Genomic DNA, 24,423 nt, shown 5'->3' on the forward strand with positions numbered 1-24,423 from the left:
CGGGTTCTCGTGGTGGGACCAGGAACCGTAAAGATTAGTTTCTTGGTCTTGTGATCATTACACACAGCCTTCAATATGAATGTTGTGTGTTAAATGTAAGGGTCCACATTTGTAATTTTAGTGACATCACAGGAATTTTCATACTAGGGGCCTGATTTAGCTTTGGGAATAGAGTGAGAATGAGCAAGTAACTGTGAACCAGGTCAAACCATGTTACAATGCAAGGGGTGCAAATACATACATTTTATTTTGCATGTAGGGTAAATACTGGCTGCTTTTGCATATAGCCGACAAATACTGCACAGATTTATTTTTACACTGCAATTTAGATGTCAGTTTGGATACCCCCCTCCCAAATCTAAATCTCTCTGCACATTTTACATCTGCCCCACCTGCAGTGCAGCATGGTCTCACCACGATGATCAGTTCTGTGCTGTTTCTCAAAGCTGAATCAGGCCCTAGGTGCAAAAGCCATATTAAATGCCTGAGACCTGAATCAGGCCCCACCATGCACAGCAATACTATTCATAACAATTACTATACTCGTAACTGGCTTTAGTAATGCTTCAAATATTGGAGAACTATTAGAGTCACCAGTAGCGCACCAAGGTCCAGTATGCTACCAAATGAATTCCCATCAGTTTTGTTTGTTTGGAGGGGCATATCACTTTTGCATAAGTAGAGTTAGAAATACAAATCTTGTCCGCAAAGGGTCAAGATGGAGTAAGGCCCTGCTCTTCCACTCACATGCACTGAAAGACAGAGCACTAGGAGCCAAATGGAAGTCTGCACTCTTCAATCAGTGCCCGTAGCCATCATCCAGTGCACAGAGATCAGAGAGAGATGTACATTGGGGCAGGGCCAGATTAAGCCTTCAGGGGGCCCGGGGCACTTAAGACAGGGGAGCCTGCCACCACTCCTCCAGCCCTCCCACTCTTGACATTCAGCCTGCCCTCATCTGTCATTCGGCCCTTCCCCACTAGTCATCTGGCCCGCCCCCACTCGTCTGCACAGGACTGCACAGTGCAGGAGTGTACTCAAGCCGTGCCCCCTCTCCTTAATCTGGATTTGAGAAGGGGAGAATGAGAGAGATGGGGAGGACAGACATGAGACAGACAGGGGGAGGGGGACAGAGATGAGAGAGGGAGATATGGGGGAGATGGAAAAAAGATGAGAGAGATGGGAGATAGGGGGACGGAGATGAAAGATAGACAGATGGGGAAGGGGAGAGTAGATAAATCATTTCACATATATAAGGTTGAGTCCCAAGGTTTTGCTTATTTAGTCTTATCTAGTGTAATTAATGGTATATTTAAAAGGGTTAAATGGTCACACTATAAAATAGCATTAAGTTAGCTGCATTCATCACACAGTTTATGTTTTCAGCTACATTTGGGACTGAAGTAAGTATTTATTTATTTATATAGTGCACACATATTCCGCAGGTCTTTTTCAGTTCCTGCCCTAGTGGAGCTAACACTATTTGGGGCTGATTCAGAGATGTACGTATGCAAACACGATGGTTTGTGTACATCTCCAATGGTTTTAGATCTGCACATGCACAGGATCTGTACTGCACATATGCAGATCTTGTACTGCGAGATCGCTCGTGGTGCCCCATTAGCTACAGCATGATTGACATGCTGCAACCGTTTGGGGGCGGAGAGGGAGCGTCGTCGGGGACCATTTCCCAAAATGGAGACGAGTCGCCTCCATTTTTTGGAATTGCTGTAGGCAGTGTCTGCATCTACCAAAGCAGATTTTCTGGCCTCGGCTATGGAGATGAGAAGGTTATTCTGAGTAGCCTCCCCTGTTCAAGGTCCTGTCCAGCATAGACCAACAGGAAGTCCGACCGGGACCTTAACCCCCTGGTATGTCTTCTGGGATCCAATGTTACCACTCTGCAAAGTTTTCATCCAAATCCATCCAGTGGAAGGATCAGAACAGGCTCCCGGGTCAAAGTTCTACCCAGCGTACTCCAATGGGAGGTCTGACCAGGACCCTAACCCCTCTAAAACCTGGCCAGGATCCATGGACCACCGCATTGGTTTCATCCCAATCGGACAAACAAGCAGACCAATGAATTTTATAGATATTTGGTGTCTAGCATTTAAAGGCATTTTATGTAACCTATGTCCATTATTGTTGGACTCCCTTGAGTCCATACAACAGATTTGACCATTCAGGTAAGTACATCTGTGTGACCAAATATAAAAAATCTAGCAGAACTCTGTTACTGCAGTTGGATACAGTCATCACCCGACTGCATTATTGTCTGTCTGGACCCATCGTATTAGTCTTTGGTGAACATTTAATTTAATTTTATAAAGTAAAAAAAAATCCCTTATGCTCAACAAGCACAGCCAGCAATAATAAGTAAGAAATTCTATCTAATTTTAAAATTCATACATTTTTATTTCATATTCACAGGTAAAAGCTTAATTACACAATGCAAAATTTGTAACTTCAAGATTGCTCAAAGTTCATGTTATTGTGGAAATGCAGCTTTTATTAGACATAATAATAAAAAGGTTTCTTAGTTGATTACATGTCCTTGAAGAAGCCTATAATCTCTAGAGTGAGTGGCCCTAGAAGAGTTAGCCTGATGGCAGTAACTGGTGATGTTTGGCAAAGTACATTTTATATTGGGAAAAGACCAGTGTCTTCCTACACTACTACCATACCACCCTGGCTCCTCAAGAACCTGCTTGTCAAGACCGGCATGTGTGTTTTATACAGTAGATCAATAAGTAATGTCTTAAACTTTTTCTGGCATATTTCTAAAAGAGATTTTTAGTCTACAAAAATTTCCAAAATAAGACATTTGGGAATATTTATCACAGGGATACATACTTGTATTTACTAGTGATAATAAATTTTAAGCAGGTACAAAGTGTACATCTCAGGATATTACGCTAGATTTATAATAATAGAAGCATGGGAAGCTCTTCAGATGTTGGAGAACCACTTATGCTATATTGACAAAGCTGTGCTGAGAATCAGTGGTAGGTATCGGTGTGTATAAATAACCTGTACTTGTCACTGTAGCATAAATATACAGTATAATACCAATTTAATAAGAATAAAAACATATAAAACAAAACACTGTTGCATATCATTACATCACACAATATTCCTAATTTCTGTTGCATATAAAATAGACCTGTGAAGGACTATTTATGATTATATCAGTTCATGGACAGTCATTTACACTACAGTGAGTGAAACATATATTGGTGTGTATCAGCACATAATAGAAGGTGTTAGAAGCTCAAAATAAAAATCCCCAATATGTGTTTGTATCCTTATTAAACTGGTATTGTATTTTTATGCTACAGTGACAAGTACTGGTAGATTATACACACCGATACCTACCACTGATAGTCAGCACTGAGCTGTTCCTTTGGTATTTTCTCTGTGGGTCATCTGAACTTTGGGTCCTTTAGTGGAGCTTTGCACTCCGGAACAATTGCTTCAGCACTAGAATAACTTGTTTGTTCTCAATGCTATATTGCTAACAAATAGCAATAGAGGTGAAGAGAATGTGAGTAATGTGACATAAATGTAAATAATGCCCATAATTACATTTTCTATTTATATGAAAGAGAATGAAGAACCATTCATGAACCAAATTTCTTCCACAAAGGGAATTCATTAAATGTAGTTGCTATGAAAATTTTAGTATTTCAAACCACTCATAGTTTAGTACGTTTTGCTGACAATTACATTTACAGTTGGAGAATCCTTTATCATTTATCAATGAGTTTTATCACTCACAACGAGTGATAAAACTTGTTGCATATGATAAATGGTGCTCCAGCCAATCAGCTCCCAACTGTCATTTTTCAAACAGATGAAGGTTGGGAGCTGATTTGCTGGGGAACCATTATCATACGCAACAAGTTTTATCACTTCTTGTGAATGATAAAACTCGTTGATAAATGAGGCCCCAAGCACCAGGCCCTCTTCGTGTTACCTTTTCCTCACTATCTGAAGATGTAAGAGCAGAAATACAACAGGAAACAGTTTTCACAATAATAATTTCTAACAAGGTGTGATAAGGGGGGAAACTATGAACCATTGCAGCCAAATCTCCTTGTCTAAGGTAACTGTACAAGTTATTGTTTGACCGATTTTCTATTATAACAGGGAGAGGTCTACACACATTGTACGCATCTAATAGGGAATCATCAGCATAAATTAGTATCTATTCTATTCTACACATTCATATATTTGCTATTCAATGACAGTAATGTCACACGTTACAAATGTTCATGTCCCATGTAGATATATTTCCATATAAATACATATGCCAGGATTGCCAGGGTAAGTCATGCCACTGCAGAAACATACATAGGTAGAAAACACATTACGATTGTCTTTATATTACTACTGTTTTAAGCAAATATTAGTTTCTAAGTAATGATGCCCGGAAAAGACAATAAGGAATGAGTCCTGTTATGACTTGTGCATTTTTCAATATTACCCTAATCTGCCCTTTGTAAATTACCATAGTTCCATGTTACATACTGTTTCAAGAATGCAGTAAAAAGTATTATGTATCAATTAAACTGAAAATGATAAGGATATATAAATCTCTCGCTCTTCCTTCAGATACATTATTTTTTTATAGAATCCCTGAAGGAAAGAGGCTGAGAGGCTGAGTTTCATTGCTTGGGAGAGTCGTTCTGTAGCCATCAAAGTTGCGTGGAATGCTACCGCTGGTAGATCCGGAACTGTTACTTAGCGTCTCTATGCTTCCGTCTCGCTGTAGTTCTGTAATGGCACATAGAAGAAAAGAGAAAGTCATGACAATAATAATTGCAAGGTATGGACATTAATAAAGGAATGTGAATAAAACAAAAAATATGTAATGTATTTCCACGAGAATAAACAGGATTATGGAATCCCAAAACTAAATATTAGACTGTTATGTTCTTGATGATTTTGAAATGACATATAGATGAAGCTGAATTGTTCATGAGAAATTGCCTAGATTGATATCTGTTGTAGAGGGGCAGTAGGTTCCACTAAAACACGTTCAACTTAGAAACAATGACATTGTTCAATTGAGAGAAAATAGACATCTTGTACATAAATATATATAACAAATCATTTTCACTATGAAACTAAAAACAAAAAATGCCAGAAAGAGATAATCCTATATATTGTAAGCTTGCGGGCAGGGCCTTCCTCCTACCTCTATGTCTGTCTGTTATTACCCAGTTTTAGTTCTGTTAATGTTTCCAATTGTAAAGTGCAACTGAGTATGTTACGCTATATAAAAAACGATTAATAAATATATAACAAATCATGTTTACTATGAAACAAAACAAAATATTCAGAAAAAGATAATGTATTATATAGTAAAAGGTCATCTCATCCATGACTATTGTTATTTACTTAAAATGACTTTGCTGGGTGGTACAAATTATTACAATAACTCCTGATGTTTGGAATAATACTGCTTTCTGAAAACACATTATACACTGGGAAACACACTGTTGCTGCTATTTACATCTGTAACCACCAAAAAATCAGTGCAGTCCACAGACAGTTTGTATTTGCTATGGAAGGTCAGTTATTATGTCAAAAAGGCAGCAACAGTGTGTTTTCATTTTTTGAAGCAAGTCACTAGTACCATTTCTTTGTTATCAATTGTCATTCAAAAGCTGCTTAGGAGTGAGGATAATATACAGGAGTATGGTCAAGAGCAGTATTGCAAGAATGAAAGGAATTAAATGGCATTCTGGCATTGGGCCTGATTCTGTTTTAGGGGCAATGGAAGCAGCACAGTCCAAAATTTAAATAGGGGAACCACAGCAGCTGCCACCCCAAACTTTTCCAAACTTTGCCGGCCGGGACTCACTGGCAGTTAGTGTCGCTCCCCTATTTAAATTTTGGACTGCGCTGCAGCCCCACCTCTGGAGCAGACACTGGTTGGGAGTATAGCAAAAAGAGCAGCAAGTAATTTTATATTATTATTATTATTATTAGCCTTTATTTACACAGCGCCACAAGAATTACGCAGCGTCTTACAAAGTACATAAACAGAAACAATATGAACAAAAAAGACTTAAGGTGGGTACAGACCTGAAAGATATATCTACAGATCAAGTGATCTGCAGATATATATCTTCAGATGATGGTCGTTCATACACACTGAATGGCCATCATATATCCAGCAGCCACGGGTCCCGCTGGCAGGGAGGCGGGTACACACTGGACGATGGCCAGCAGATATATTGGCTGATCAATTGATCGACCAATATATTGGCCAGTGTGTACCCAGCATTACAGTACAGAAATCTCCTGCGGAAGGCCAATTAGAACTCATTTATTCTCAATGGGGACTACGATCTGAACACTATCTATGAAACTTCTGCAAAAGCAAAGCTGTACAGAGTTTGGCCCCACTGATTTACATCATCCTCAGATTGCGTAAACCACTTTATGCCCATGGAAACATATTTGCAGGAGAGAGATCTTCAGATCCCTCTACCACAGTCTCTGTCTGGCTGAGACAGTGCACATGCGCAGTATCTGATTCTCCCGGAGAAGTCTTTTCACAAATGTGTAATGGTGCGTATCCACTTAGCAATTGAGGAATGACAGTACGATTACAACATTGTAATCGTACAGTCGTTCCTGATCCCCTGTAGTGCCTACACTGAACGATATGTCGTTCAGTGCAGACACCCTCCCTCATCCCCGAACATGCTCAATCTGTCGTTATTGGCAGACTGACCAGCATGTTCAGGCGATGATTGATATCTAAAATGACCAGCAGGAGCGCACATCGCTGGTCCCTACGATATTTTTATATATGTGAACGATTAATGAGCGATTGAACGATAACGATGTCGTTGTCGTTCAATCGCTCATTTTAATCGCCTAGTGGAAACGAGGCATTAGACTCCTTCAAAATGCTGGGAATGTAGCTTGCAGGGACAGCGATTATTGCTACTGCTGTCCCTGTGTCTTACACTTGGTACATAGCAATACAAACCGGAAATAATTTTCTTACAATTTCTGTGAATATTGTGTGGGGGCCCTTTCAATATTTTGCTATGGGACCCATAAAGTTCTAGCTACGCCCCTGACTGTAAGTCCTTTCTTTCATATAATAATAATAATTCATAATCAAGGTATGTGTTTTAGGAACGCATCTATTTGTTTTTGTATTACATGTATATTATGCAGATACTGTATAAAGTGGTGGTTTAGGGGTATATGTATCAAAGCTTGATGTGAGATAAAATTGAAAAGTATATATCACCAACCAATCAGCTTCAAACTATCATTTCTTAAACACAGCCTGCAAAATGTAATGTTGCATACACACGGTACGATCTGTACCACCAACGACATGAAATATATATTTCAGTGAAGTCATCCTGCCACATCTCTGAACAGGCAAAGTTGACGATATCGTCCCGATTGGCCTGCACGTACGGACGATCATAGATATCGTTATCGTTCATGCAAGAACGCGCATCGTTGGTCGCTCACTGAATAAAAATGACCGATATGAACGATATATCGTTGAACGATATCGTTATCGTTCATATCGTAACGAGTTATCTTTCCGTGTGTACGCACCTTAAGTTAGAAGCTGATTGGTTGGTGATCTATATCTCACAATTTTATCTCACATCAAGCTTTGATACATATGCCCCTTAGTCTCTGAGAAATGTCACCCTTGCCCTTGTACTGTGTTTATTATTTTTGCTTTGGAGATCAATCTTCATATTAATTGCATATTGTGATGTACTTTTTGTTTTCTTGAATAATCGAAATATAAAAAAATTAGATAATATGCTTTAAATTACATTTTTTATATCACTTTTATTTAGTTATTACTGTTAATTAACTAGTTGCCGTCTGTGAGCAAATTTACTTTTACTTGTTCGTGGCTAATGCACATCATCTTGTTTGCTCACATTTCCTGTGTACAAGCATGTGTACTGGTCATATTTAATCTTGCCTACCATCTCTTCCCAAGGATCATGCATATTTCAGAAAGAATTTCCACTTAATAGGCCCTTATCAAGTAATCATTTGTTGACTCTCGGCTCCAGGCCACTATAAAAAGCAACAGTGTAGACACTAGAATTGGGCGTGGGTTATTGTGTCACACCTACAATTTGCAACTTGTAAACTGTTTAAGTCTCTTGCCTTATTGTTCATGCATCACAAATGTCAAGGTGTGGGTTGCACAGAACACCACAAGCAAGAGACGGCTGTGTTTAGAAGTTTATCCTTAATGTAATGTGGCTTTGAGGTTCACACTGAGTGATGTGTTCCAAGTCATCACAATCAGGGCTGCTTCATTATGTGACTAAGCTTTTATTTTTAATGGAATATAAATAAAAAGCATGGGATTTCAATCAGTGAACCTAATCTCCTCATCTTTTCCTGTGTAAGGAGACTGTACAGGCACACAAGTGTAACATAAACTTTCTTCACTCAAACAGAAAAATCTTCAACGTTTATATAAGTCTTAATGCACTATTATTATACAAAAAAATATATAGACGGAATAATGATTTAATGCCTCATTCATGAGTTTAAAAGTACAAAACAGTATTTTAAATTTTTAAACATTTTAAAGATTTTGCCTTTTTGGTTAAAAGACTACCGGAAATGCGCACGTGTGCGTGTTGCCTCATACATAGCACAAATCAAATCAAAAGGATGAACATAGAGCCCGTCTGTAACACAGTTGGAAGATAACCACCATCAACCAACATCTTTGACCCAGAAGTGTGGGTCCAACTGCTAGGACTGGGCGAGTGGTCAGATTAATGGTCATATATTAAGTAGAGTGTACAATAAACACTTGATTGGCATCACTAGACCAAAGCATATTACTCGTCCAAGATCCTGACATGTATACATAGATATTTGTTAATTTTATTAGACTATGTTTGTTTTATAAAGCAGCTTGTATTTCAGACTTACTAGCTCTTTTAAAAACAACATCAAAAGTAAAAGCATTCCAACTAATTTATATAAGCCACGCTCACTGATCAGGTTGAGTACTTGTATTTAAAATTCAATGTAGTATGTTATGCTCAAACTCATTAGACAGTGTCATTCCATGGTCACTCACGTTACAAAGTGACATAGCAAGTATATGCATGGCTATCAACAGCAAAAGGAATTTATGTGAAATTCATTTTATTTACTGAGAAAATATAACACATGTCATGCTTTAAAAAAAACTGTATACAGGAATTGCTAATTGTTTGTTATATCACTTTGTAACGAACGTTACCATGGAATGGCCCATTACCTCATGCGCTCGGTGAGCATGGCCGACACAGGATGCCGCAACACCCAGTTACGGCTCTGTTGGTGATACACTACTAGATAGTGCATCTAGGTATGATAGTTGGGTGTCAGGTGATTAATTATGTAAAAACTAAAACTATTTACAAAGGTGACATATCATTTATATGTGTGCAAAGAACATGATCGTTATATATTACTAGTCCTTTAATGGTCCTAAATTTAGTATTGCCTAAACGTACAATAATAGGTCCAGATGCTTTATACATTGTGGTCAGACATGGAGCCAAGTCCATCACCTTCCAAGTGGAGGAAACTTAGGGAGCCAGAGACTCTATTGTTAAACGTGAGAATAATTTTCACTTTTATTTCTTGACTGTGCGCACAGTAATGAGAATTTTGGAAAGTATTAGCACAAATATCCCCATGAAAGTATTATGTAGCATAGGAACAATTGTGGATACTGCAGTAACTGTAATCATACTTATGTGTGAAGGGAAAGGGTCACAAATACTATGTTTTAAATAGGATTTACTTACATTTTGGGTGCTATAAACTAACAAAGTGCAAAAGCTGAAATGTACGGTAACCCCTAGAAACCATTAAGGCTTTACCCAATCTATTTCAGGTTAGAAATTAAATAACATTTCTGAGTACACTTTTTCACTTTGCCAGTAAATAGCCTCCTCTAGGTTTCTGTTAACGCTCATTAAATCAAATAGGCACAAGATATTATATAATATATTAATATAGAAACACATTTCCTGGCTGCATTTTTGCAGGAATGAAAAGGTAAATGTACAATTCATAGGTATTAGTCTCAAGTAATAACAATATTTAAAATTTTGTTGTGCAAATTGTATTTACAATGGAAATAAAATCGAAGTTAAAAAAATAAAAGCAAAAATAGGAATTTAAAATAGAAGCTAAACTTAAGACTACATTACATGCCTATATGTTTAGTTAGTAGATATAACTGAAGTGTAGCCGAGACAGGGTGGAAAATTTGAGGGTGTTGGATGCTGTTATCCTGGGCTTTGTCTGTCTGGTAGACTTTAAATTTCATATCAATCTATAACTGTGCAGGCCCAAATATATATATATATATATATATATATATATATATTAGGGGTGAGCGGGTTCGGTTTTACTCGGATTTACTCGGATCTTTAAACGGCATTTTATTGGCTATCGCCTATCATGTGTTTTGGATAGCCAATATAATAAATCCGAATTTGCGGTAAAGTGGCGATAAGAACCGCGTAAATCCGAGTAAAACCGAGCCTGCACATCCCTAATATATATATATATATATATATATCTACACCGAACATGGTGCCTTTCAATTTAATTCCAGCCTTACATCGGCCAAATCAAAGTGGCAAGCTCCATAACAGATACCTTTTTAATGCAGATACATTCCATGGATGTGGTATTCAGGTTTGTCCATGAATGGAACACAGTGTTGTAACACCTAGTGACTCGTATGATTTTCAGTTTGTGTTGGAACATGAATCCCTCCATACACTTAAAGCACAGCAGAGGGCTGGAGCTAAATAAGGGTCTCGATTAAGGAATTAAAACCTTAACTGCATTTAGACAATGACCTCACCCAAATGGCCTCTTTGGCATTCACACCTACAGGAACAAAATATTCACCACATCTGTGTCACTGTATGAACTGTGGCTTGTGGATGCTGAATATGGAAGAGCCGCTGTACTAGATGGAGTCGGTGCAGACAGAGATCTGGAGACATTGGTTTTAGCCATAGTCAATAAAATGTTCTTCCAGCCTTTTCTGCAAAACCGGCCATGCATAAGCTTCTTTAGTTTTTGCCTCACATCCCCAGTCTCCCATAAGTTCAGGAAGTGAAAACAGTAATTTAAATCAGCAATGAGTGGCGTATCCCACACTAATACTGTACTTATCCTGTCTGATTTTGTGCTTTCATCTCCTGCAGGACACAGCTGGCTTTGGTTAAATGTCTCACGTCAGAGCTTTTACTTGCTGTGCTGCCATCGCTACCAAGACAGAGCAGAGTACAAGTCCAATCAAACATCATTAGGACGCTAAACTCCTTAAACGTTTACTTGTTTCCATCATAATTGTTTATCGGACAAAAAGAGTGTTCCAATCATTACAATGATCAAAACACTTTGTAGCTTTTCTTAACCCATTCTATTCTGGGTGGACTAGCAATCCACTGGCATGCCAGCTCTGCATTGTATATCAGGCTGCAGCACTGACACTGTGTCACACACACACACAAATGCAGATTATTAGGCATGTCATCAACACAATAGAGCACAAATCATTTACATGCTGTTTTAACAGCAATTCTGATCTATAAATTAGAGGAATGGAACAGGTGTTTTATTTTCTATAATAACCTGCCCATGTTGTTTTTATTTTATACCGCTGAACAATGTGGATGTCCACAGGCAAGATATGTTTTATATGCTGAGACATCACAGTGGCACAGTGCATCCAAGATGGCCGACTCCCCCCTGCTGATATGTAATGTGCTGTGAGTCCTAGTGGGCGCTATGTAAAATAAAGGGTTATTCATTTTTATTTATGCCATAAATATATGCTCAAGAGCCAGATTTTACATAAATATATTATGGCCTTGGGATTTTTTCAGACTTCATTAGGGCATTACAGAGGATCACTGCCTTCTTAAGCACCATTTCACTGTTGTTAATAATAATATAATAATAATAATAATAATAATAATAATAATAATAATAATAAATAGAAATAATAACAGTGTCCTTTTTATGTAATATGGACAACACAGTGGTAATTCGATTACTTATTAACTATGTTTTCATTTTCTAAATTGTCGGAAATGTGATAGCTATCATCTGATTGGTTGCTATGGGTTACAGCAGAATCTCAGGCACATTATGCTATATTACTACATAAGCTTCTTAGTGTGCTGTATTATCAGTCTGTTTAAGTGATATTTACTAGGTACTGTAAATAAGAAACACAATATAAATGGCACATGAATGAAGCTTTCAGAAAATATGCATGTATTTTGTCAGTGCTAATATTGTTTTTCTTATTATTTTCCCTTAACAAAACTTGCAAAAGACAAAGTTAAGAAAAATATATCAAGCATTGCCAAGCATAATGTTAAAGTATTTTTATGGCACATTAATTCAATGCCTTAAGAAAATCTATATAGTCATCTTTTGCCCGGAACACTCATAAATTATGCTATGTTTCTTATTTGTGCTTTTGCCGAAGTGGCCCATTCGAAGTCCTGGTATTTTCTTTATGTCTGTTCTAAAATAATTTCCCATCTCTAGTGCATTATTTCATTTAATGGCTTTTCCTTTCTCTCTGTTTGACTTCCCCTTCAGCGGGCTGTTAAGCACCATTTCAAAAATATCCTTAAAAAACCATTTGCTGGAAGAGATGACCCTTTACTCTACCTACTGAGAATTGCACAAACTCCTGTACATCGTGGCAGAAAGCTGATACAATGACAGCCAGCCTGATGTGTCAGGGTTAGTAGGGAAGCAGCAGCAACTCAGAATATAGGAATTATTCCTCATCGTCTCCAAATGTCACAACACATTATGCTCAAGGTCTCAGCTTGCTGAAGGAGTGACCCTTGACTGAATGGAAGTGCTGGGGGAAAGAACTAATTGTAGAGCCTTTTCACACGTCAGTCACTTTCCATGGCACTAAACCTCTCAACCTTGAATATCGTCAAATTTTCCATCTTCTGTTTTTCTAAAAAAATATTTTTTACTTCCCACAGTTTAATGTATGTGCTGCATGAAGTTTATTTTTGTACGGACCTTTAATGCGACTTGTAAACAGATTGCGGGGAAGATGCCCGTGGGATTAAATATACAAGGGTCCTTGCAGAGGATGGAGACCTGACAGTGTGACTAGAGGAAACTAGATCTAATTACTTGCATGTGGCTGTCTCTGCAACCCGGGAAGCCAGAGCACATGGTTAGAAGACATTCTAGAGCTGAGAGCACATCGTTTTTCCTGTCATCTAGCACAAATACAATATGTTGTGGTAATGACTGTAGGCCATATGCTCACTTGAACAAACAAGAATGACCTATAATATTTGGGTTCAGATTACATATTAGAGTAGGGATCTCTAACGAAGCTACATCAAGGGGAACTTAGTTCAGCAACAACCTGTTCATGGGCAAGTATCAGGGGAGATGTAATTCAGCAACAGCTGGCATGTCAAAGGTCACCTAGCCCAGCACAAGAATCAAATTGAAGACCCCTGAGTATTTTCAATAGTCAACCTGTATGGGCTGTATAGGTATATTAGTAGTTTTTCTGATTCTGAAGGTGATTAATGAGAAATAATCATTTATCACAGTTACACCTTTTTTTAAGCATTTCACAACTTAGAGCTATTACTTTCTCTACGTGCTTAGACACTTAGTGGATCTGACCTTTATTGCCGGAATAATATGCAATAAGTAAATCAGCCAAAATGCTGCACACAGGGACCTGTGGATATATAGGCCCCTAGATGTACTGTACTTTGTGATATGTGTCATCATAAACAAACTTGCCTACTTTTTGAACCTCACTTCAAGAGAGGGGAGGTCCAAGGGGTAAGTGTAGAGGTCCCTGATGAGACAAGTGCAGGAGGCGTGATTTGCTTCATTGTACAGTGCTGGGCAGGGCTATGATTATGCAACTCACAGGGATTCATGCCATGAAGGCCCTGGCCACTTCACAAGGGAAGTTAGCAATGCCCGGTAGGCAGGCATTCTCAAGAACTCTCGAAAGTTCATGAGTCTATCAGACTTTCCAGTAGAGCATGACCATAATCTCCTAATGAGATACATCATGATGTCCAGTATCACTTACGCTGTGTATAGCGGTGCTGTGGAATACTGCAAATTGAGGGTTGTTGATGTAGGGTAAGAACTGCTTATCCGCTAAAATAAGAGGAAAGCTGCAACACCGAAATGACCTCTCCCACTTTTAATATATATATAAATTAATTTGTTTACTTGTAAAACCAAATTGAGCTTTTCATGTTTTTACTACCACATATAATTGGTAAGAAGCCAGTATATGCTTTTCTGAAGGCTGTAAGTGCACTTGACAAAAGGAAGTTAACATTAAGATCTCATACACAAGGATGTCTATTTTACTTTCCTAACGCATGTTCTTAAAACCTACACACATTTGCTTCCATCAATTTTGGCATTGTCTTCAACTTTCAGACGCATTAATGCTCAGTATGATATGATGAAGTTCTATGGAAAATGACTCATTTAGAACTATGGGCCTGATTCATTACGGATCGCAAAAGCGTACGCAGATCAGCCGATGGTGTGCACTGGACATGCGTATGCACCACACTGCAATCACCTACGCAGATACAAAGCCATCGCAGATCAAAAGACGAGACTTCAGCGTTTGGGGGTGGTGGCGGGAGAGTGGTAGGAGAGACGCAAGTATGCCTGTCCACTTGAACGCCGTTACTAAGGCGCGCATAAATTAGCCACTGCGACGGCATACGCAGCTTGTGTACTCACTGCATGTGACAACAGATGCAATTTCTGAGTAAGGTCGGACCTGTTGTAACTGTGCGTGAGGGGCCGATGTTACTCGATGTTCCCGATGTATACGCAGGACTGCAAGGTATTACGGATGTGCGAAAGCCGCAGTGGGCGTTTCTATCAGTGTGTTTTCATCACCTAGCAGCTGCTAGAGGAACAGAAGTCTGAGTTAAGCAAGCAGGAGATGCTGGTGCAGTACCTGACCGACGCGCACCATGTTGCAGTAATAGATATTACTAACTTATTTGTGGCTCCTGTACATTTGGGTGTAAATTTATTTTATGGCACGTCTCTCAGATGTAGCAGTACATGTCCACTTTACCACCACGCTCAAAGGTGTTGCTTTCACAATCGCCCTGATATGCTTTTTCAAAAGTAGGCAAGTATGGTTCTCCATGTATGTGTTTCTGCCATCTTTCACCACCATGTGATCCTAAAGTCACCCATCTTTGAAGTAATGCTCAACTTCTGGTTTCATCCACTTTCCTGGAAGCTTGTCAATTTCAAGATAGGAAGATATGAAATGTGCCTTTTAGGATTATTGGGCAGGGCCGCTTTCTAATTGTATTCGAATGCCTGAACTTGCTGTTCCATCAATTTTTCATGTATGTTTTACGGCAAGCATACAGAGCCGTAACTAGACATTTTGGCACCAGTGCCATATTTTGATAAGGCCTGGTTGCAAGTTGAGGAATGTTTTGGCATGGCTGATGTTAGCAGACAGTCCCCTCAGCATGGACAGTGCGGTTCTTCTGGTTATCAAGAGATCACTATTTTGAGGTTCACAAAAAAGTGTTCTTACCCTCTGCGTAACACAGCTAAAAGTTATTTAGAGTGTAAGCTCCATGAGCAGGGCCTTCCTCCCTCCTGTTCTCCCCCCAAATTCTGCGAACCCCACTTCTACGGAAAAGTCTCCACAGACATTGGCCATAAAGTGAGGCAGCTACCTCTTCCTGATCCCAGCAGCAGTAGCCGCAGCAGGGAGATGGAGACTAAGCAGGGGTTGCTCAGAAGGAAGCTGTCAGCTTGTGCCGTGCTGGAGAGCGTGTGCGGGACCAGGCATGCCGTCTACTGGAACAGCAGCAAGACCAGGTCATTGCTCCCATCCCCCCAGCCCAGTGCCCATCTCACAGACCCCCACACAGTGTCTTCCCCTTGTCCAGCCCAGTGTCCCTTACCATCTACAACTGATCCCCCAAATGCCAGTGTATCCCACCTAACCAGCCCAGTGTATCCCCCCTTCCAAACTAGCCCACTGCCAAAATTTCACCTAGAACCCCCAGCCATTCCAGTCACAGTGTCCCCCGTTCTCCAGCCTAGTGTCCCCCATCACACTGTCCCCCATCCAGCCCAGTATCACCCTCATATATCACTCCCCCACAGTTTTTACCCCCTCATCCAGCTCACTATCTCCCTAACTGGGAACACTGCAGCCACCACTTATTACCCTCCCACCATCATTAGGGCAGCCCCCTCCCCAGACACCCCAGGATCCCCCTATCTATCTGCTCTGCGTCCCCTCCCTCCTGCGCCTTTTGTTACACAGGCAGTGTTTTCTCCGAAAGGCAGAACCCCATCCTGCTCCCAGCTGCGAGACATATGATAAGGGGCGCACAATAACGGATATACAGATGATGGGGGGCTGCACAATAATGGGTATACAGATGAGGGAAGGGTTGCAGAGTGGATGGCACTCCAGGTCTGTGAATCACTTTATACAAAAGACAGGCTGAGCCAGTATGATTGCCAACGTTTCAGCGTTGTCTTGATAAAAGCGTTGGATCGCTGAAACGTTGGCAATCATACTGGCTCAGCCTGTCTTTTGTATGAAGTGATTCATAGACCTGGAGTGCTATTTATATTGATTTATTCAGGCAAGGCACCCAGGCACGCTGCCATAGCATTACAAGAACGTCGGACCCTTTGGCATCATATATATATATATATATATATACACACACACACACAGAGGTGGCACTGGTGAGCAGCAGATTCTGTGTGGGGCAGGGGAGATCCACCCACACCGACTAGAAAGGCATTGTGGGAAGATGCCTAATGGCTGCCGAGTGAACTCAGTCCAGGGAGTATTGAGGCAGACCAGTCAGACAGAGCTCACTGTGCTAGCAAGCCAGTGAGGGTCAGGAGGCCTGAGCCTAGACCTGTGAGATACAGGGAAGGCTATCCAACTCTGGGACTGAGCTATGGTACCTGCAAGGAAGCAGGCCAGACTGTGAGAGGCGGCAGCCTGCATGTGGCATGAAGGACCACCAATCTCAGAGACTGTGAGAGACTTTCATGCAGAGTAGCTGCTTCTGTAGACAGGGTTCAAGAAGTGAGCTAGTGCCCTAAGAAAGGGCTAGGCATTTACTATTTTCTGTTTGTTTCTGAATATGCTAGAAGTAAAGCATCATGTTCATTTGTTTTACTGGAATGCCATGTGTGGAGTCTGATTCTGCACCTAATTACTGCACCACTGACACTAGTCTACCAAGCTAATTACCCTAAGTATCACCAGAGCCGTAACTAGACTTTTTGGTGCCCTGTGCCAGAAAGAGCATTGGCGCCCCCCTCATTTTTCAAAGGGACATAATGCACCCAAAAAAGGGCCATGGCTTCATGGGGAAGGGCCAGGGAAGAGATAGATGAGGCCAGGAGATGCTGGGGATGAAATAAGAGGAAGCTACAAGCAAGAATGATAATAAACAGAAATTTGACAGGCCCAAACAGCACCCCCCCACCTGTGGTGCCCTGTGCGATGGCACCGGCCACATTACCCTAGCTACGGCCCCTATATATATATATATAGAGAGAGAGAGAGAGTCTTGATATTTATTGACATTAGGGGGTTATATCATTGGAATATTGTGTACTGTGTCAGATGGCATTGGTTACTGATGTCAGACCATATTTGTGGCTTTGTGCCAGGTCATTCGGAATCATGGAAACTGACTACAGAAATACACACCTTTTGTATTACCTTTTTTGATTTTGTTTTTGTGATGTTTAGCTTGATTTTTGTGTATACTGACATTTTCATTAGTTTTCCATATGGTTATTTCTCTTTTGTTCACCCTTACACTAGGTGTTAAGCATTCCCTGATGTTTTATGCAGGTTGGTGCCTGATAGATATATTCAGCACATGTCCCCTGTTCTATTTATATTGTCATAGCACCCCGTCTTATGGGCCAGGACCAGACGTGACGCTGCGGCCGCAGCGCATGTCGGGTCTGTTGCCCGCAGCACAGGGATTGCTGTGATTTTTGTTAGAATGGGACGTCAGAATTCACTTGGAGCCGGGCAGCAGCTAAGAAGGTGTGTATACGCCCAGCCGGACCGGCGTTGTTTATAGTTACCACTATACAGGTGTTCACATTGCTCTGGGTTGGGAACCAGGATGTCTCCGGGTCTTTAGTTCAGGTGACGCTGATTGTCTATTTTAGCTACATGTTTTCTACTATTTTAGGGGCATTTGTTTCCTAGTGGTGTGGGTCCTTGAAAAAGGTGGTAGCATCCACCGAAACAGCCATCGGGCCATCAGATTTGTGATAGATATGGCTGCTTTGAAACTATTGATAAGTAGCATGCCTATCTAAATCTAAGTACTGTTTACATCTGCTGCTTAAAATGCCAATGCACTTTATCATGTACAATTAAATATATATGTCTTTTGCAACTTGAGGTAGTGTACTGGTCTCTATCTTACAGTCTCTTGTATGATATCTAGTTATATTTATATATATATATATATATATATATATATACATACACACAGACAGGACTCCTATCCATAAAATAAAGTTACTCTTGGTCATCTTAAAGCCAGCGTTTAAATCTCCTTTATTGGAGATCTTCCTTGGGGACCCTAAATAATAAATCAACAATCAAAGGAGATTCAAACTTTGGCATTAAGATGACCTATTGTTTGCTGATATTGCACGGTGAGACTACATCCCCGGGGGGGGGGGGGGCACCAAGGCAAGGTACTTTCTTTACACATGTTTTGGTGGAGTGCTGGTCCCTGCATATATATATTCACAGGTTGATTTTTTTGGGGGTGGAAACTGGGCCACTTGCTTGTGCTGCCCCCCAGGCTGAAAGTTGCCAACCAGCCCCTGCCTATAACTATCACAGCCCTGGATACAGGAGCAGTAGTATACAGACAGACAGCTGGTATATGTAATAGGACCCAGAGACAGTATAGAGACTGGCAGTTCTACCCCCTGCATCCCTGCAGAGGTAACAGATCTGATGCATGGAATATTAGCAGTAACAGGACCCAGGGGCAGCAGTATACAGAATGGCAGCACCCACCTGCAATGAGATAGGAGAGCCTACGCACCGCCCCCTTTACCTTACCTGCCCCTGTTGAGTTCTGGATGACAAACTCCTTGTACTTGCAGGTGAGCTCCTGCAGCCTGTCCCAGTACCTACTGAGCTTCTGCTGCTGCCATCCTGCGGCCAGCTCTCACTCCTTCCTGGTCCCAGAGACTACACAGTGCCTGGCTCTGCCCCTCCATGGGCACATACACCCCTTTAGATAGGTAACGGTATGCTCCTCTATGTAAGCAATGATGGCACAGTGTAACAGGGAACTTGTGGGGCCTTGTATAGCTCTACAACAATGAGGAATCTCAGGGCACATCCTAACATGCAGGACGCCACTGGAGGCATGCGCAGTAGCAAATGTCGGAGGTCAGACCTCCAGAGAGAGCCACACCAGGTCCTAGAGCCCCTCAGCTCTGGGGATAGGAACAGAGAACAGCGTTGAGCACTCTTCTTTCAGGAATGAGAACCAAACATAAGAAAGAATGTCACAGTATTAAAAGGCACTGATATAGCCAAGCCACCACTTCATCATTCTCTTTTTATGTACACTTAATTAATAAGTGATTTTATAACGCCATATATTAATTATGAGTTATTACTTTGTTTATTATTCATATTACATTCCCAGAAATCATCAGCCAGCATGTCATCATGGACAAACAAGTGCATTTATATTAGGGGTGAGCGGGTTCGGATTTCTGAAATCCGAACCCCCCCGAACCCCCCCGATCCGAGTCTGATCCGAGTCAGGCTCGACTTTTCCCGCCTGACTCGGATCTGAAATCGAGGCAAAACGTCATCATCCCGCCTTCCGAGTCTCGCGGGTTTTGGATCCTATATAAGGTACCCGCGTCGGCGCCATTTTCTCACTCGGCTGTGGACAGTGAAGAGGGAGGGTGGGAGTTAGGGCTGTGTAGTGTAGTGTAGTGTAGTGCTGCTGTTGTCCACTACTTCAAAGTCCATAGGGGCTGGCTGTGTTGTGCTGTGCTGCTGTTGTTAATAGGGGCTGTGTCCACTACTTCAAAGTCCATAGGGGCTGGCTGGACTGTGTTGTGCAGTCAGTTCTCCATAGGGGCTGTGTCCACTCCAAAGTCCTGTGCAGTGTCCCAGTCCTAAAGGAGTGCTGTAGTGTTGTCCAGGGGGTGCTCTGTCCATCAGGGGTGCTCCCCCCAAGTGCTAAAAAAATAATATATTTTCTGTGTTTGTGAATTGTGTGCGCAGTAGCCGCACGTGCATCAACAAAGTAGTGCCAAGCGTGCGCCTGTGTCATAAGTAAAGGGCCGGCTGGCTTGACCGTTAAAGGGTGCTGTAACCCCCGAAAGTACACTCCAGTCCAAACCAAAAAAAAATTATTTTCTGTGTTTGTGAATTGTGTGCGCAGTAGCCGCACGTGCATCAACAAAGTAGTGCCAAGCGTGCGCCTGTGTCATAAGTAAAGGGCCGGCTGGCTTGACCGTTAAGGGTGCTGTAACCCCCGAAAGTACACTCCAGTCCAAACCAAAAAAAAAATTATTTTCTGTGTTTGTGAATTGTGTGCGCAGTAGCCGCACGTGCATCAACAAAGTAGTGCCAAGCGTGCGCCTGTGTCATAAGTAAAGGGCCGGCTGGCTTGACCGTTAAGGGTGCTGTAACCCCCGAAAGTACACTCCAGTCCAAACAAAAAAAAAAATTATTTTCTGTGTTTGTGAATTGTGTGCGCAGTAGCCGCACGTGCATCAACAAAGTAGTGCCAAGCGTGCGCCTGTGTCATAAGTAAAGGGCCGGCTGGCTTGACCGTTAAGGGTGCTGTAACCCCCGAAAGTACACTCCAGTCCAAACCAAAAAAAAAATTATTTTCTGTGTTTGTGAATTGTGTGCGCAGTAGCCGCACGTGCATCAACAAAGTAGTGCCAAGCGTGCGCCTGTGTCATAAGTAAAGGGCCGGCTGGCTTGACCGTTAAAGGGTGCTGTAACCCCCAAAGTACACTCCAGTCCAAACCAAAAAAAAAATTATTTTCTGTGTTTGTGAATTGTGTGCGCAGTAGCCGCACGTGCATCAACAAAGTAGTGCCAAGCGTGCGCCTGTGTCATAAGTAAAGGGCCGGCTGGCTTGACCGTTAAAGGGTGCTGTAACCCCCAAAGTACACTCCAGTCCAAACCAAAAAAAAAATTATTTTCTGTGTTTGTGAATTGTGTGCGCAGTAGCCGCACGTGCATCAACAAAGTAGTGCCAAGCGTGCGCCTGTGTCATAAGTAAAGGGCCGGCTGGCTTGACCGTTAAGGGTGCTGTAACCCCCGAAAGTACACTCCAGTCCAAACCAAAAAAAAAATTATTTTCTGTGTTTGTGAATTGTGTGCGCAGTAGCCGCACGTGCATCAACAAAGTAGTGCCAAGCGTGCGCCTGTGTCATAAGTAAAGGGCCGGCTGGCTTGACCATTAAAGGGTGCTGTAACCCCCGAAAGTACACTCCAGTCCAAACCAAAAAAAAAATTATTTTCTGTGTTTGTGAATTGTGTGCGCAGTAGCCGCACGTGCATCAACAAAGTAGTGCCAAGCGTGCGCCTGTGTCATAAGTAAAGGGCCGGCTGGCTTGACCGTTAAAGGGTGCTGTAACCCCCAAAGTACACTCCAGTCCAAACAAAAAAAAAAATTATTTTCTGTGTTTGTGAATTGTGTGCGCAGTAGCCGCACGTGCATCAACAAAGTAGTGCCAAGCGTGCGCCTGTGTCATAAGTAAAGGGCCGGCTGGCTTGACCGTTAAGGGTGCTGTAACCCCCGAAAGTACACTCCAGTCCAAACCAAAAAAAAAATTATTTTCTGTGTTTGTGAATTGTGTGCGCAGTAGCCGCACGTGCATCAACAAAGTAGTGCCAAGCGTGCGCCTGTGTCATAAGTAAAGGGCCGGCTGGCTTGACCATTAAAGGGTGCTGTAACCCCCGAAAGTACACTCCAGTCCAAACCAAAAAAAAAAATATTTTCTGTGTTTGGCCGCACGTATATATCAAATCGATATAACATAAATGGAGGACCAAACTTTCTCCGATAAAAATAAAATAGAGAAAGATCAAGAACCACTTCCTCCTAGTGCTGAAGCTGCTGCCACTAGTCATGACATAGACGATAACATGCCATCAACGTCGTCTGCCAAGGCCGATGCCCAATGTCATAGTAGAGGGCACATACAATCCCAAATGGCAAAGTTCAGGAAAATGACCTTGAAAAAGACATTTAAATCAGCTGAAGAGAAACGTAAACTTGCCAATATGCCATTTACGACACGGAGTGGCAAGGAACGGTTAAGGTCGATCCCTAGTATGTTCATGACTAGTGGTTCAGCTTCACATGACGATGGAAGCCCTCCTCCCACTAAAAAAATCAAAAGAGTTAAGCTGGCAAAAGCACAGCGAAGAACTGTGCTTTCTAAGAAGATATCACAAATCCCCAAGGAGAGTCCAAGTGTGGTGGTGGTTGCGATGCCTGACCTTCCCAGCACTGGACGGGAAGAGGTGGCTCTTTCCACCATTTGCACGCCCCCTGCAAGTGCTGAAAGGAGCACCCACAGTCCACTTGCTGATATGCAAATTGAAGATGTCACTGTTGAAGTACAACAGGATGAGGATACTGGTGTAGCTGGCGCTGAGGAGGAAGTTGGCGAGGAGGATTCTGATGGTGATGTGGTTTGTTTAAATCAGGCTCCGGGGGAGACAGTTGTTGTCCGTGGGATGAAAAAGCCCATCACGGTCATGCCTGGGCAGAAGACCAAACATTCCACCTCTTTGGTCTGGCAATATTTCTATCCAAATCCGGACAACAACTGTCTTGCCATATGTACCATATGTAAAGGTGAAATAAGTAGGGGTAGGGACGTCAACCACCTAGGAACATCCTCCCTTATACGGCACCTGCAGCGCGTTCATAAAAAGTTACTGTCAAGTTCAGAAACTTTGGCTAAGACCGTAAGCAGTCCAGGGACACCTAAATCCCGTTGTCCTGTTGTATCCAAGCGCCTGCAAACCACACCGTCAACTCCCTCCTCGTCAATTTCCTCCTTAGTCAGGATCGGAAGTAGTCCTGCAGGCCATGTCACTGGCATGACTGACTCTCCTATCCGGGATTCCTCTGGAGGATCCTGCATTGCTACGCCTACTGCTGCCGCTGCTGCTGTTGCTGCTGCTGGGAGTCGTTCATCATCCCAGAGAGGAAGTAGGAACACCACTACTTTTACTAAACAATTGACCCTCCAACAGTCCTTAGCGAGGAGGATGAAGTACGACAGCAGTCATCCTGAAGCAAAACGTATAACTGAGGCCTTGACTGCTATGTTGGTGTTAGACGTGCGTCCGGTATCCGCCATTAGTGCAGTGGGATTTAGACAATTGATGGAGGTAGTGTGTCCCCGGTTCCAAATCCCGTCTAGATTCCACTTCACTAGGCAGGCGATACCGAGACTGTACAGAAACGTCAGAAAAAGTGTCCTCAGTGTCCTGAAAAATGCCGTTGTACACAATGTCCACTTAACCACGGACATGTGGACAAGTGGAACAGGGCAGACTAAGGACTATATGACTGTGACAGCCCACTGGGTAGATGTATCACCTTACGCAGCAACAGCAGCAGCGTCACCAGTAGCAGCATCTCAGAAACGCCAGCTCGTTACAAGGCAGGCTACGCTGTGTATCACCGGTTTCAGTAAGAGGCACACCGCCGACAACCTCTTAGAGAAACTGAGGGAAATCATCGCCCAGTGGCTTACCCCACTTAGACTCTCCTGGGGATTTGTGATATCTGACAACGCCACCAATATTGTGCGGGCATTACATCTGGGCAAATTCCAGCACGTCCCATGTTTTGCTCACACAATAAACTTGGTGGTGCAGAATTTTCTGAAAAGCGACAGGGGCGTGCAGGAGACGCTTTGGGTGGCCCGAAAAATTTCTGGCCACTTTCGCCATTCAGCGACTGCGTGCCGAAGACTGGAGCGCCAGCAAACACTCTTGAACCTACCCCGCCATCACCTGAAGCAAGAGGTTGTGACGCGGTGGAACTCAACCCTCTATATGCTTCAGAGGATGGAGGAGCAGCAAAAGGCCATACAAGCCTATACATCCACCTATGACATAGGCAAAGGAGGGGGTATGCACCTGACTCAAGCACAGTGGAGAATGATTTCCGTGTTGTGCAAGGTTCTCCAGCCCTTCGAACTTGCCACACGTGAAGTCAGTTCAGACACAGCCAGCTTGAGTCAGGTCATTCC

At 42.1% G+C, this 24,423-nt stretch overlaps 1 protein-coding gene across 5 annotated transcripts in view; it reads right to left on the reverse strand.

Annotated features, from left to right (window-relative positions):
• Positions 1-2,407: 2,407 nt before the first annotated feature.
• The window catches only part of BCAS3 (BCAS3 microtubule associated cell migration factor), a 1,455,708-nt gene continuing 1,433,692 nt past the window's right edge, over positions 2,408-24,423 (reverse strand). For 3 of the 5 annotated variants that reach the window (XM_088446353.1, XM_088446352.1, XM_088446357.1), the window contains one exon: positions 2,408-4,776. In XM_088446353.1, coding sequence (XP_088302479.1) covers positions 4,628-4,776 — 149 coding nt within the window. In that variant the 3' untranslated portion in view covers positions 2,408-4,627. The remainder of the gene's footprint in view (positions 4,777-24,423) is intronic. The other 2 variants (XM_088446354.1, XM_088446355.1) reach the window with 1 other exon arrangement.

This window comes from Taudactylus pleione, unplaced genomic scaffold (assembly GCF_031769625.1).
Source record: "Taudactylus pleione unplaced genomic scaffold, aTauple2 ptg000397bl, whole genome shotgun sequence".
NCBI lineage: Eukaryota > Metazoa > Chordata > Amphibia > Anura > Myobatrachidae > Taudactylus > Taudactylus pleione.